Source organism: Oncorhynchus masou, unplaced genomic scaffold, assembly GCF_036934945.1.
Source record: "Oncorhynchus masou masou isolate Uvic2021 unplaced genomic scaffold, UVic_Omas_1.1 unplaced_scaffold_1701, whole genome shotgun sequence".
Lineage (NCBI taxonomy): Eukaryota > Metazoa > Chordata > Actinopteri > Salmoniformes > Salmonidae > Oncorhynchus > Oncorhynchus masou.
In genome coordinates, this window is record NW_027007167.1 from 7,794 (window position 1) to 21,954 (window position 14,161).

At 39.2% G+C, this 14,161-nt stretch overlaps 1 protein-coding gene and 1 non-coding gene across 2 annotated transcripts; both read left to right on the forward strand.

The window, feature by feature from the left end:
• Positions 1 to 2,243: 2,243 nt before the first annotated feature.
• LOC135531996 (pepsin A-like) lies at positions 2,244 to 5,866 on the forward strand. Its single transcript, XM_064959678.1, has 9 exons — positions 2,244 to 2,299; positions 3,090 to 3,240; positions 3,766 to 3,883; positions 4,037 to 4,155; positions 4,256 to 4,452; positions 4,900 to 5,016; positions 5,167 to 5,308; positions 5,527 to 5,625; positions 5,729 to 5,866. Exons 1-9 carry the CDS (start codon positions 2,244 to 2,246, stop codon positions 5,864 to 5,866), a joined length of 1,137 nt encoding a protein of 378 aa, XP_064815750.1.
• Positions 5,867 to 13,014: 7,148 nt separating this feature from the next.
• trnaa-agc (transfer RNA alanine (anticodon AGC)) lies at positions 13,015 to 13,087 on the forward strand. The gene has a single exon. It is a non-coding gene; the product is annotated as a tRNA-Ala (tRNA).
• The last annotated feature ends 1,074 nt before the right edge of the window (positions 13,088 to 14,161 follow it).

Genomic DNA, 14,161 nt, shown 5'->3' on the forward strand with positions numbered 1-14,161 from the left:
ATTGTATTTAAACCCTTTGTTTCCCTCAGTTCTGTGCTCTGTGTTTGTATGTTAGCACCCTGCCCTAGTGTTCTGTGTGCTCTTGTCGATTCCGGGTGACGTTCTTGTGGTTTTTTGTTTATTTTTGGTGAGTTTCTTTTGAGTTCTTTTGTGTTTTACCTACCACCTTTTGGATTTGCCATTTTTGTATTTTAGGATTTTTTCTTTATTAAATTCACCGTCTTAAGTACTGCTGTGTCTGCCTCATCTTCTGGGTTCTGCTGTCTATTCGTGGCTCAGTTGGTTAAGTGACTGTTTCTCACTCTGGAGACCCAGGTTCGAAACCGGGTCCTGACACTCTGGGTCTTCCATTCCTGTGCCGGTCCTCATGAGAGCCAGTTTCATCATAGCGCTTGATGGTTTTGCGATTGCACTTGAAGAAACTTCAAACGTTCTTGACATTTTCCAGATTGACTGACCTTCATGTCTTTCAGTAATGATGGACCGTCATTTCTCTTTGCTTATTTGAGCTGTTCTTGCCATAATATGGACTTGGTCTTTTACCAAATAGGGCTATCTTCTGTATACCACCCCTACCTTGTCACACTACAACTGATTGGCTGAAACGCATTAAGAAGGAAAGAAATTCCACAAATTAACTTTTTACTAGGCACACGTGTTATTTGAAATGCATTCCAGGTGACCTCATGAAGCTGGTTGAGAGAATGCCAAGAGTTGTCATCAAAATATATATTGATTTGGCAAGTCGGTTAGGACATCTACTTTGTGCATGACACAAGTAATTTTTCCAAAAAATTGTTTACAGACAGATTATTTCACTTATAATTCACTGTATCACAATTGCAGTGGGTCAGAAATTTACAGGGACTAAGTTGACTGTTCCTTTAAACAGCTTGGAAAATTCCATAAAAGGATGTCATGGCTTTAGAAGTTTCTGATAGGCTAATTGACATAATTTGAGTCAATTGGAGGTGTACCTGTGGATGTATGTACCTGAAACATTTAACCCAAGTTAAACAATTTAACCTCTAGTGACTCCCCATCCCGGGTCCGGGAGTGTAATCATCGTCTGACACTAATTAGCATTACGCAACGGACATAAATATTCCTAGAAAATATTTATGAGACAAAATATTGAGACACAGCTTAGCCTTTTGTTAATCACCCTGTCATCTCAGATTTTCTAAATGTGGAAGGCTACCTGAAACGTTTGACCCAAGTTAAACAATTTAAAGGCGATGCTACCAAATACACTCAATTACTATGTAATCTTCTGACCCACTGGGAATGTGATGAAAGAAATAAAAGCTGAAATAAATAATTATCTCTAATATTATTCTGACATTTCACATTCTTAGAATAAAGTGGTGATCCTAACTGACCTAAAACAGGGAATTTTTACTAGGATGAAATGTCAGGAATTGTGAAAAACTGAGTTTAAATGTATTTGTATGTAAACTTCTGACTTCACCTGTACGTATTCTGGGGGTTGGGGTTGTTTACATTTTACTTATTGTGTATCTATTGTGTAATAAAATATTTAAATAGGATTATTTTTTTTATCTCAAAGGACATATATTTTTCTTGATGATCAATGAAGACATATGGCCACTTGGCCCAGAAGTAACGTTGTGTTTTGTGTTGAATGTCCATTATGTTTTCTATTTGAAACATATAGTGACATTCATCTTTAAATAATCACCTAATCCTAAAGTAAACCGTGTGAGGGAAAAGTGTGTTGATAGGAGGGTATTTGCAAGTGGGGACCTTTACTTTATATCACTGAGTCTACACAAGTCATCTCATATCCTAGAGAGAAGTCTGGCAGGTTAGCCATTACATGATTAGAACTGGCACATTTCAACAGTATACACACATTACTGTAATGTAGCCGTTGGAACCAACATACTGTACAGGTTATCGTCAGATTGACATTGTCTCGAGGTCGTCCATTATTTCACCATTACTTATCATGGCAGGTGGATACTCTCTTATCGTGGCGATAAAGAACGCAGAGTTAGAACCGTGGACCATCTGTATATAAGACAACACACACGTCTCAGATCACTCATCCACAGGCATCTACAGGTGAGTCTGGTTCCTCTCAAGGTCTCTACCTCGCCTGGTTTGCGCTGAGCAAAAGAATTGCGATACATTACGTTTGATGGTTTGATTGACGAATTGCTTCTTTGCACAGGTGAACGAGTTCTAAGGTGACTGCTGAGGAGACCAGACATCACATCATGAAGTGGGCTATCGTTCTGTGTGCGGTGGTGGCACTCTCCGAATGCATCATCCAGTACGTTAATCATGCTGTTCTCCTGCTGTACTCCTGCTATTCTCCTGCTGTACTCCTGCTATTCTCCTGCTATACTCCTGCTATTCTCCTGCTATTCTCCTGCTATTCTCCTGCTATACTCTGCTATTCTCCTGCTATTCTCCTGCTATTCTCCTGCTATTCTCCTGCTATTCTCCTGCTGTACTCCTGCTGTACTCCTGCTATACTCCTGCTATTCTCCTGCTATTCTCCTGCTGTACTCCTGCTGTACTCCTGCTGTACTCCTGCTATTCTCCTGCTATACTCCTGCTATTCTCCTGCTATTCTCCTGCTATTCTCCTGCTATTCTCCTGCTATTCTCCTGCTATTCTCCTGCTATTCTCCTGCTATTCTCCTGCTATTCTCCTGCTATTCTCCTGCTATTCTCCTGCTATTCTCCTGCTATTCTCCTACTATTCTCCTACTATTCTCCTGCTATTCTCCTGTTATTCTCCTGCTGTTCTCCTACTATTCTCCTGCTATACTCCTGCTATTCTCCTGCTATTCTCCTGCTATTCTCCTGCTATTCTCCTGCTATTCTCCTGCTATACTCCTGCTATACTCCTATATTTACATTACACAACAGATCAGAAGGCAGTGAAAAGTGTAATACCCCGAAATGAGTGAATGATTTGAATAGTCACACACAGTTATTTAGCCTATGCTGCCATAACGTTTATTACAATGGTTTGACCAGAAGGTCTTGGACCTTTGACCAGAAACCTGCTGGACCTGAGCTGCTTGCCCAACCAGACTTTGTCCTCCTCCACAGGGTGCCGCTGATCAAGGGGAAGAGTGCCAGGGAGAGCCTGGAGGAGCAGGGTCTGTGGAATGAGTTAAGAGGGAAGTTCCCTTTCAACCCCACCAGGTTTGACGACCAGAGCCTATATGTCTCCAGCGAGCAGATGACCAACGACGCTGATGTAAGCATGAGAATGGACAGCACTTAACACGTTCCACTATGTAAGGCAGCAGAGAAGGCTGAAGCACGTCTTTTGGCCTCTTCTTCCTAAATTAATTATTGATCCACCAGGAAAACATTAGTTTGAAATCAACAATTCGATTACTGATGACCTATAGGTATTCTGGTGTAATTCAGCTAATTCTTATAATAACATAGGGTAGGGGGAGGTATTTATTAATACAAATATTTAGTTCATTATTTGATCTTCTCTAGTTGGCGTACTTTGTAGGGGGAGGTATTTATTAATACAAATATTTAGTTCATTATTTGATCTTCTCTAGTTGGCGTACTTTGTAGGAGGAGGTATTTATTAATAGAAATATTTAGTTCATTATTTGATCTTCTCTAGTTGGCGTACTTTGTAGGGGGAGGTATTTATTAATACAAATATTTAGTTCATTATTTGATCTTCTCTAGTTGGCGTACTTTGTAGGGGGAGGTATTTATTATACAAATATTTAGTTCATTATTTGATCTTCTCTAGTTGGCGTACTTTGGAGTGATCTCCATTGGAACTCCACCTCAGTCCTTCACTGTCATCTTTGACACTGGATCATCCAACCTGTGGATTCCCTCCGTCTACTGCAGCAGCGCAGCTTGCGGTTTGTAACACACACACACAAACACACACACACACACAAACACACAAACACAAATGCCCAAACACACATACACAAATGCCCAAACACACACACGCACAAACACACACACACACACAAACACTGCCAGGCTAATCGTGTCTCCCCTCCTTCCAGCCAACCACAACAGGTTCAACCCCGGTTTGTCCTCTACCTTCAAGAATGCTGGGAAGAGCCTGTCCATCCAATACGGTACTGGCAGTATGACTGGCTTCGAGGGCTTCGACACCGTTGTGGTAAGGAACAGAATTCAACACAACAACATGAGGACTGTAAACTTTGTGTAGCTTTCAGTACTATCTCAAATATTATCCTCCTCTTCTTGGTCCTCTGTAGGTGGGTGGGATCCCTGTGAAGAACCAGATCTTTGGGCTGAGTCAATCGGAGGCTCCCTTCATGGCTCATATGAAGGCTGATGGTATCCTGGGTCTGGCTTACCCCCGCCTGGCTGCCTCTCAGGCCACACCAGTCTTTGACAACATGATGACCCAGCATCTCGTCAACCAGGACATGTTCTCTGTCTACCTGACTCGGTGAGTGGTCAGAGTGGAGGTGAACCAGGGCTATTTCTGAAATGGAACCCTATTGCCTGTATAGTGCACTACTGTTGACCAGAGCTACATGGCTCCTGCAAACCATCATGGCTTGGCAGACATGGAAATATGAACTGACACAACTTCTCTCTCTCTCTTTCTCTCTCTCTCTCTCTCCCTCACCCCCCTCTCTCTCTCTCTCTCTCTCTCTCTCTCTCTCTCCCTCTCTCTCTCTCCTCTCTCACCCTTCAAACTCCCCCCTCTCTCTCTCTCTCTCTCTCCCTCTCTCTCTCTCTCCTCACCTCTCTCTCTCTCTCTCTCTCTCTCTCTCTCCCCTCTCTCACCCCAAACCTCTCTCTCCCTCTCTCTCTCCTCCCCTCACACTCCCCCTCCCCTCACAATCCCCCCTCTCTCTCCCTCTCGCTCTCTGTTGTCATCCATCTCCAGTAACTCTGCGGTAGGTAGCATGGTGACCTTCGGAGGCATTGACACCAACCACTACTCCGGCCAGATCGCATGGATCCCCCTGTCCTCTCAGATGTACTGGCAGATCACCGTCGACAGGTACTGTTGCAGTTACAGTACGTTTTCTAGGGTTATAAATGGTTATTAATGGGTTATATAATCCTATGTAACTGGTAGATGAAGTGGTTGAGTACAGTTCTCAAGCAGCCATCTCTTCCTGATCTGTGTATCTCTGTGTGTCCATTGCAGTGTGACTGTGAACGGCCAGATTGTGGCCTGTAACGGCGGCTGCCAGGCCATCGTGGACACCGGCACCTCTAATATTGTGGGACCTCAGGCCGACATCTCCAGCATGGCCCGTGCTGTGGGAGCCCACTCCGCCAACGGAGACGTAAGTCATGTAATATTGTTTTGGTGATGTGTCACAAAGAACCAGGCATAACATTGTGTTGATCATGTGTTCCCATCACCACTACTGACATAACTCAACAAGAACCAGAAAAGAACTCACACAGTCTACCTCACAAAGCAAATGCTGTTTAATTCATTATCTCTCTCTCCTCTCACACCTCTCTCTCCTCCCTCTATTTGTCTCTCTCTCTTTTTCAGAATGTGGTGAACTGTAACAACATCAACAACATGCCATCGATGGTCTTCCACATCCACGGACAGGCCTTCACTCTCCCAGCCTCCACCTATGTCCGCCAGGTGTGTGTGTGTGTGTGTGTGTCTGTGGTAGATCTTAGGGAGCCTTGAAGTGATCGTAACATTGTTTTGACATGTTCTCTCTCTCTCTCTGCCACCCGTACAGTCCACCTACTATGGCTGCCGTACCGGTCTCCAGTCTAGTAGCTCCGACCTGTGGATTCTGGGTGACATCTTCATCCGACAGTACTATTCCATCTTCAGCAGAGCCCAGAACATGGTGGGTCTGGCCCTGGCTAGATAATCCAACACAGATCAACAATGGATCCCGTAACGCCATATGAACAACCAAATGAGGTTGTCTCTCCAGTGCAATCATATCTATTCTAAATCTAATTTGAGTAGTTTGTGATAGGAAGTGATACTGCTCTATGTCTAGAATTGTTATTAGTTCATTCAAAATAATAAAAATTGAGGTTTTGTCATGATAAAGTGGTCTGATGGTATTTTTTGGTTAATTCGTGCTATGATTATGAATAAAGCACGCACTGCATAATCATTCTGGAAATATAAAAACTGTCTATGCATCTATTCACTTCCTTTCCTGTAGTGCCACCATGTGGCCAATCATGTGACTAATCTATGGCCCCTTACTCTGTGCCAAAACTGGCAGAGTTGGTTGGAGATTTGGACTTGCTGTGTCAAGCACAAGTAGGCAACCACTTCACTGAGCCAGCCAGTCCTTTGACAATGACAAGGCACATTGGATTATGGATGTTAATATTCTCAAGGACACGGTCGTCATATTTTTTTTTTTAAATGCCACTTTGCCCAGCTCTCTGCTAAGTACCACTCTCCTGAGAGTGGTAATGATTTAAATATACACTAGATCAGTGGTTCCCCAACTCTTTATAGTCCCGTACCCCTTCAAACATTCAACCTCCAGCTGAGTACCTCCTCCAGCACCATGGTCAGCACACTCTCAATGTCTAAAAGATTAAATACTTTTTTAGGTGGTTGATCAGCTTAATATTGCGGACAGAATATTGGCTCCATCAATGTAATTGTCATTTCCAATCCCCCATATATTTTTTGGGTAAATATATATATCCATACACGCATGCATACATATACACATGTATAAATACACATACCTATATAGACATACATATACACATTTATAAATACAGATACTTATATAGACATACATATACACATGTATAAATACACATACCTATATAGACATACATATACACATGTATAAATACAGATACCTATATAGACATACATATACACATGTATAAATACACATACCTATATAGACATACATATACACATGTATAAATACAGATACCTATATAGACATACATATACACATGTATAAATACACATACCTATATAGACATACATATACACATGTATAAATACACATACCTATATAGACATACATATACACATGTATAAATACACATACCTATATAGACATACATATACACATGTATAAATACAGATACCTATATAGACATACATATACACATGTATAAATACACATACCTATAGAGACATACATATACACATGTATAAATACACATACCTATATAGACATACATATACACATGTATAAATTCCACATACCTATATAGACATACATATACACATGTATAAATACACATACCTATATAGACATACATATACACATGTATAAATACAGATACCTATATAGACATACATATACACATGTATAAATACACATACCTATATAGACATACATATACACATGTATAAATACAGATACCTATAGAGACATACATATACACATGTATAAATACACATACCTATATAGACATACATATACACATGTATAAATACAGATACCTATAGAGACATACATATACACATGTATAAATACACATACCTATATAGACATACATACTTTTTAAAAGAATATACCTTTATTATTATTCCCCGCAAACAATACCACCGATCCCCCAATTGAAGTAAACTAATACACACTTTGGCTTTTACCTTCAATTTATACACCTTATACACCTTTTACAGTCACAGTCTACTTTACAATAGTTATGTTTTGTTTGTTTTTAGTCCTTCCTCTATTTCTGATGTCCATCCAGTTAGATTTCTATTTGTAACTGTGCTATTTGACAAAAGTTCTGAACCTGTAGACATTTTACAGACCCCGTAGGTTTAACATGTTTTATCTTGCTATTAGTCCCACCCTTCAGCTCCATTCATCCTCTCCCATCTGTCTCTCAACATCATCCCTTTTGGATTTCTATTTGCCATATATTTTTCAACTGTGCTGTGATGCTTCACAAATGGATCGAACCGTTCTATTCTCATAGCTTCTACAGATTGTAAATTTAAAATATATATTTTTTCTAAAATAATTATTATATTATTGATTAATTGACTATGGCTTTTCAAATCACCCAGTATTGCTATCTGCAGCGTTAGTTCTAGGCAAATGTTGCAATTCTTCAGCCTCTCCTGGACCTGTGACCAAAAACGAGCTACATATGGACAATCCCAAAATAAATGATCTAATGACTCTGCCTCCTCACAGCAGAATCTGCAGAACTGGGAAGATTGCATCCCCCATATATATAACATTCTATTAGTTGCAAGAATGTTGTATTGTAATTTAAATTGAAGAATGTGAAGTTTTGCATCCGGCATTGTTTTGCGTATCAATTCATAAACCATGTGCCATGGAATGGGTACATGGAAAATCTCTTCCCAACTATTTTGCAATTTATATGGCACAGCTGTCAGCTTTTGTTCCTTAAATTAAATTGGTAAATGTTTTTATGTATCACACTTTTCTTTAACCATTTATGTTCTTTAATACAGGGCCGACATACAAGTTCATTACTTTTTTCCCCTTCTACTTGCCTCTTCCATTTTTGTGGTAATGCTGCAATAATTTGTTGTAATTTTGAGCAAACATTTCCATATGTCTGTGTTAGCTGCAAGTGTGAGATAACTCCACCAGTCCTATTTATGATATCATTCACAAAAATTATATATTTTTAAATAATTTCTTTGAAAAATACAGTTTAAAAAAAAATCAATTAGTATATTTGAATTTAACCACAATATTTGTTATATTATTTTTTCTTATTATTATTATTTCTTTCTTTTCAGGTGGATTAAACTGAAATTGCATCCAACTTTCTAAGGCTTGTTTAAAGAAAAAATATATTTTGGAGATAATTTCCTTTTCAAACAACCGAAAGTGGGCCGTTGTAATCTGAATAAAGGGAAAAAGGCCCTTCTTGAACATGGGATGAGACATTCGTACCAATTTACTAGAGAAACAGTTCCAAATAAAATTGAATATTTTTATGTTCATATATTTTAAAAAGGAGGTCACCAGGTGTATGCAAAACCATAAATAAATAGGTAAACTGTGATATGACTAAAGAGTTAATCAGGGTGATTTTACCATAAATAGACAGGTATTTTCCTTTCCATGGTAGCAAGATCTTATCTATTTTTGCTAACTTTCTATAAATAATTATTGGAGTGAGATAATTTCTTTCTTTTGGGATTTGCATACCAAGTATGATACAATACGTAATATACTATCATAATTTGGTTTTAATCAAGAGAGAATAGCAAAAGTATTTACATCCTCTATGAGCCCGTGGATAGACTCTAATTGTGGTTTTAAAAGAAAACATGAATCATCAGCGTACAATGACACCTTAGTTTTTAAGCAACTGATTTCTAAGCCCTTAATAGTATTGTTTGATCTAATCTGAACAGCTAACATTTCAATGGCAATAATAAATAGATATGCCGATAGTGGACAACCTTGTTTTACTCCTCTAGAGAGTTTAAAACTTTCTGAGATGTAGCCATTATTTACTATTTTACACCTAGTGTTACTATACATAACCCATTTTAAATAGAATCCCCAAAATTGAAATATTCTAGGCATTTTTAAATGGACTCAATCTTTATTCGACTGGTATGCCATCCAGTTCTGGACGTTTCCTTAAAGGCCCCAATTGCATTAAGCAGTTCATCCTCTGTAATTTGGCCTTCACATGAGTCTTTCTGTACAGATGTTAATTTTACATTATTATTAGGAAAAAAATCCATTCAATTAGGTTCATTCAGCGAGGAGCCTGAAACGAAAACATATTCTTAAAGTACTTTAATTCTTATTTCAAAATCTAATTTGGAGAATCATGAATGACTCCATCATTTATAGCAAGTTTTAATACATTTTCTTTGGTAGCATTTCTATATTGAAGATTGAAAAAGACTTTGGTGCATTTTTCTCCATATTCCATCCAGTTTGCTTTATTTTTCTAATCTATTACACTGGATCTTTCTTGAATAAGTTCCTCCATTTCTTTTTGTTTTTCCTCTAACTTATTCCGTGTCTCTATGGTACCGTTTTTATTGCTATCTAACTGTACTGTTAGTCCTTCAATTTCCTTTGTTAATATGGACTCTTTTGATCTAAATGTCTTTTGTTTTATAGATGAGTACTGAATTGCATGGCCTCTAAAGGCACATTTAAAAGTGTCCCATACAATAAAGGGATCTGCTGTACCTATGTTATGTCTGAAAAAGTCCGTTATAAATCCTTCTGCTCTAGATCTAAACAATTTATCAGCTAGTAGGCTTTGAATAAATGTCCAATATCCTCACCCACGTGGAAATTCTGTAAGAGTAATATATATGCCAATTATGTGATGATCCGACCGCATTCTGTCCCCTATCAACACTTTTGAAACTTTTGGTGCCAGAGGGAATGGCATAAGAAGGTAGTCAAGACGACGAGCTTGATTAAGACTCCGCCATGTATATCTCACTTGGTCAGGGTATTTAAGTCTCCATATATCCAGTAATTCCGGCAGGGTAGCCTAGGGTTTAGAGCGTTGGACTGGTTGCTGGAAGGTTGCAAGTTCAAAACCCTGAGTTGACAAGGTACAAATCTGCCATTCAGCCCCTGAACAGACAGTAAGCCCTAGGCTTACTAGGCAGTCATTGAAAATAAGATTTTGTTGTTGCCTAGTTAAATAAAGGTTAAACAATCCAATATATCCATGACATTCATGATTTCCTTAAGTGCCTGAGGGTGATAGTCTGTAGTGTGATTTCCTTTCCGGTCCATAGAGGTATTTAAGACCGTATTAAAATCTCCTTCCATAATAATCCAGTGTCCAGTGTTGCTTGTAGAGTTGATCAATTCTTATATATATTTTCAAAGAAGCTTGGATCATCATTATTCGGACCGTATAGGTTAATAAGCCATATCTGTCTATTGTCCAATAATATATTTAAAATAATCCATCTACCTTGACAATCTGTTTGGACAATTTGTACATTTGGATCAAAATTACTGTTAATTAAAACCATCACCCCTTTTGAATTTCTTTGCCCATGGGAGAAATATATTTCACCCCCAGGTCTTTTTCCACAAAACTTAATCTAAAATTTGCTGTAAACAATAGATATTATATTCCTCTTTTATCCAGGTCAATACTGATCATCTTTTCTTATTATCTGCTAGGCCATTACAACTGTAACTGGCTATACTTATTTCACCACTTACCATAATGAGACACAAATTTCAATTATGTTTTTCAAAATATATGTTTGTAAACGTACCATTAAAAAGTAACATGATGATTGAGTGTCTATATACTGTAGCTGTACCATGATATTTGCATTGCTACTAAGTAAACCTCCAATTGGTCCGCACCATTCCACCTGCTAAAAGCCCTCCTCATCCCGAACTGGGCCTTCATCCCAACGCCACCTCTGACCCCCCACATTCCATAGCCCTGAACAGACTGGGATCCATCCTTCGAAAAGTAGATGTAGTAACCGATGTGCCAAATCAACATATATTTTGATAACAGCTTTGCAAACTCTTGGCATTCTCTCAACCAGCTTCATGAGGTCACCTGGAATGCATTTCAAATAACATGTGTGCCTTGTAAAAAGTTAATTTGTGGAATTAAACAGGACAATGACCCAAAACACACCTCTGGGCTGTGTAAGGGCTATTTGACCAAGGAGATTGATGGAGTGCTGCATCAGGTGACCTGAACTCCACAATCACCTGACCTCAACCCATTTGAGATGGCTTGGGATGATGCATCCAACAAGCGCTCAGCATATGTGGGAACTCCTTCAAGACTGTTGGAAAAGCATTCCTCATGAAGCAGGTTGAGAGAATGCCAAGAGTGTCATCAAGACAAAGGGTGGCTACTTTGAAAAATCTCAAACATAAAATATACTATGATTTAACACTTTTTTGGTTACTACATGATTCCCTATGTGTTATTTCATTGTTTTGACGGGTTCACTAATAGTCTACAATGTAGAATAATAAATAAATAAAAATCAAGATAATAAAGAAAAACCCATGAATGATTAGGTGTTTCCAAACTTTTGACTGGTACTGTACTTCAGCTGTCAATGCAAACGGCAGGGAGTTAATTTATCTGTGTACCCAGTGTGGACTGGACTATATAAGTGACACTTTACAGTCCTAAATAAACAACCATTGATATAATAAACACAACATTCATGACATTATTACCATAGGGAGGACGAATTCTTGGTTGTAATCGATGTGCTCCCCAATCAGGTTGACCCTGCCTGGGGCACACACTGCCACCTGTGGACCATCTCCCCCGAAGCTCTGCTCGTACACACGTCGAGCCTCGGCAACCAACTCAGACACACTCGGGACTGGACTGGCCATGAATGGAGCAGACGAGTAGTCAAATCACGAGTCCAAGAGTCCAAGTCCACGAGTTCAGAGTCCAAAATCCTGCAGCAGCACTTTGTAAACTTCAACCATTAGAATCTTACGTGAGATAACGTTTGAATCACGATAAATAATAGTGTATTACAAGTTTTTTTAAACGAATAAATCTTTCTTGGAGTTGGATTAACGTTACAATATGATTGTGATAATATGACATGTGTCAGCTGACTCACTTCCTGAATTGAGCTGGTTTGTTTTTACCCTGCGATTGGCTTAGAAAGGTCACATGACACTGTCAGCTGCGTCCCTTCCCGAAAACTAATGTACAAGGAAATTGAAATGACTCGTAAACGTCAACAATACAAAATACATTCGACAAGGGTGGCTTTTTTTTGTCGGTGAAATAGATTATGTGACAAATAGCGCATGGAAACACTTTTTTTGTACAAATACTGTCATGAATAACCATTATGTCTAAGTCATTGGACTCACGTAATGTTATGTCCTGTTGTTCTCGCTACAACCATCCCCTTTTAGGTAGAATGCGCATATCTTTTTGTGCTAATGTTATAGTTTTCGCTTAAAAATCTTCAACTCGTGGATGAAACCTCGCCACTGATAACTAATTGGCCCAGTACTGTAAACTCTTGCAGTGATGTGAGTCTAGTACTCAAAACTTCCCTTTAACAACAGCTGGGGGATTAGCTCAAATGGTAGAGCGCTCGCTTAGCATGCGAGAGGTAGCGGGATCGATGCCCGCATCCTCCAATACTTTTCGCAGCATCTCCCGAGATACCAAAGGCAACGTGTATATACATATCTAGTATTTGTGTAGTGAATATTTATTATCCAATACAATGCATGTTCAACACGTTACCATGCCTTCCCTCTATCTCTTTCAGAAGAGGGCGGGAATGTTCTCATCCAACTCGAGATAACTGCCTAAATAAAGGAAACAATTGAGTAAATGAGGGATAAAGTATATTGTCACTGCACTCTATACTCCTGTGTAAATTGTTCATCTCTGTATACCCTCATAAGACCCACTGGTTGATGCTTATTTATAAAACCCTCTTAGGCCTCACTCCCCCCTATCTGAGATATCTACTACAGCCCTCATCCTCCACATACAACACTCGATCTGCCAGTCACATTCTGTTAAAGGTCCCCAAAGCACACACATCCCTGGTCCTCCTCTTTTCAGTTTGCTGCAGCTAGTGACTGGAACGAGCTGCAACAAACACTCAAACTGGACAGTTTTATCTCAATCTCTTCATTCAAAGACTCAATCATGGACACTCTTCCTGACAGTTGTGGCTGGATTGTGTGATGTATTGTTGTCTCTACCTTCTTGACATTTGTGCTGTTGACTGTTCCCAATAATGTTTGTACCATGTTTTGTGCTGCTACCATGTTTTGTGCTGCTACCATGTTGTGTTGCTACCATGTTGTTGTTATGTTGTGTTGCTACCATACTGTGTTGTCATATGCTGCTGCCTTGCTATGTTGTTGTATTAGGTCTTTCTTTATGTAGTGTTGTCTCTCTTGTTTTGATGTGTGTTTTGTCCTATATTTATATTGTATTTATTATAATTTTTTAAAAATCAGTCCCGGCAGGAGACCTTTTGCCTTTTGGTAAGCCGTCATTGAAAACGTAACAACACCATGCTTAGGGTCCTGCATAAAACTGCCCAGTTGCCCATTATTTTGGCTACAACGGCTAGAAGAAGCGATCTCAGTGATTTTGAAAGAGGGGTCTCAAAAGAGCATAGTCTGCAGGGCCGTAGGGAGACCGGGCAACGGGATGAGACGACAGGACTTAGAAAACCGATCCACAACGAC

Excerpts from the sequence above, each read along its gene's own strand:
- LOC135531996 (XM_064959678.1), top strand. The coding sequence starts at position 2,244 with ATGAAGTGGGCTATCGTTCTGTGTGCGGTGGTGGCACTCTCCGAATGC. Across the intron at positions 3,241-3,765 it reads AGATGACCAACGACGCTGAT|TTGGCGTACTTTGGAGTGAT; the intron begins GTAAGCATGAGA and ends GATCTTCTCTAG. Across the intron at positions 5,626-5,728 it reads CCTCCACCTATGTCCGCCAG|TCCACCTACTATGGCTGCCG; the intron begins GTGTGTGTGTGT and ends CCACCCGTACAG.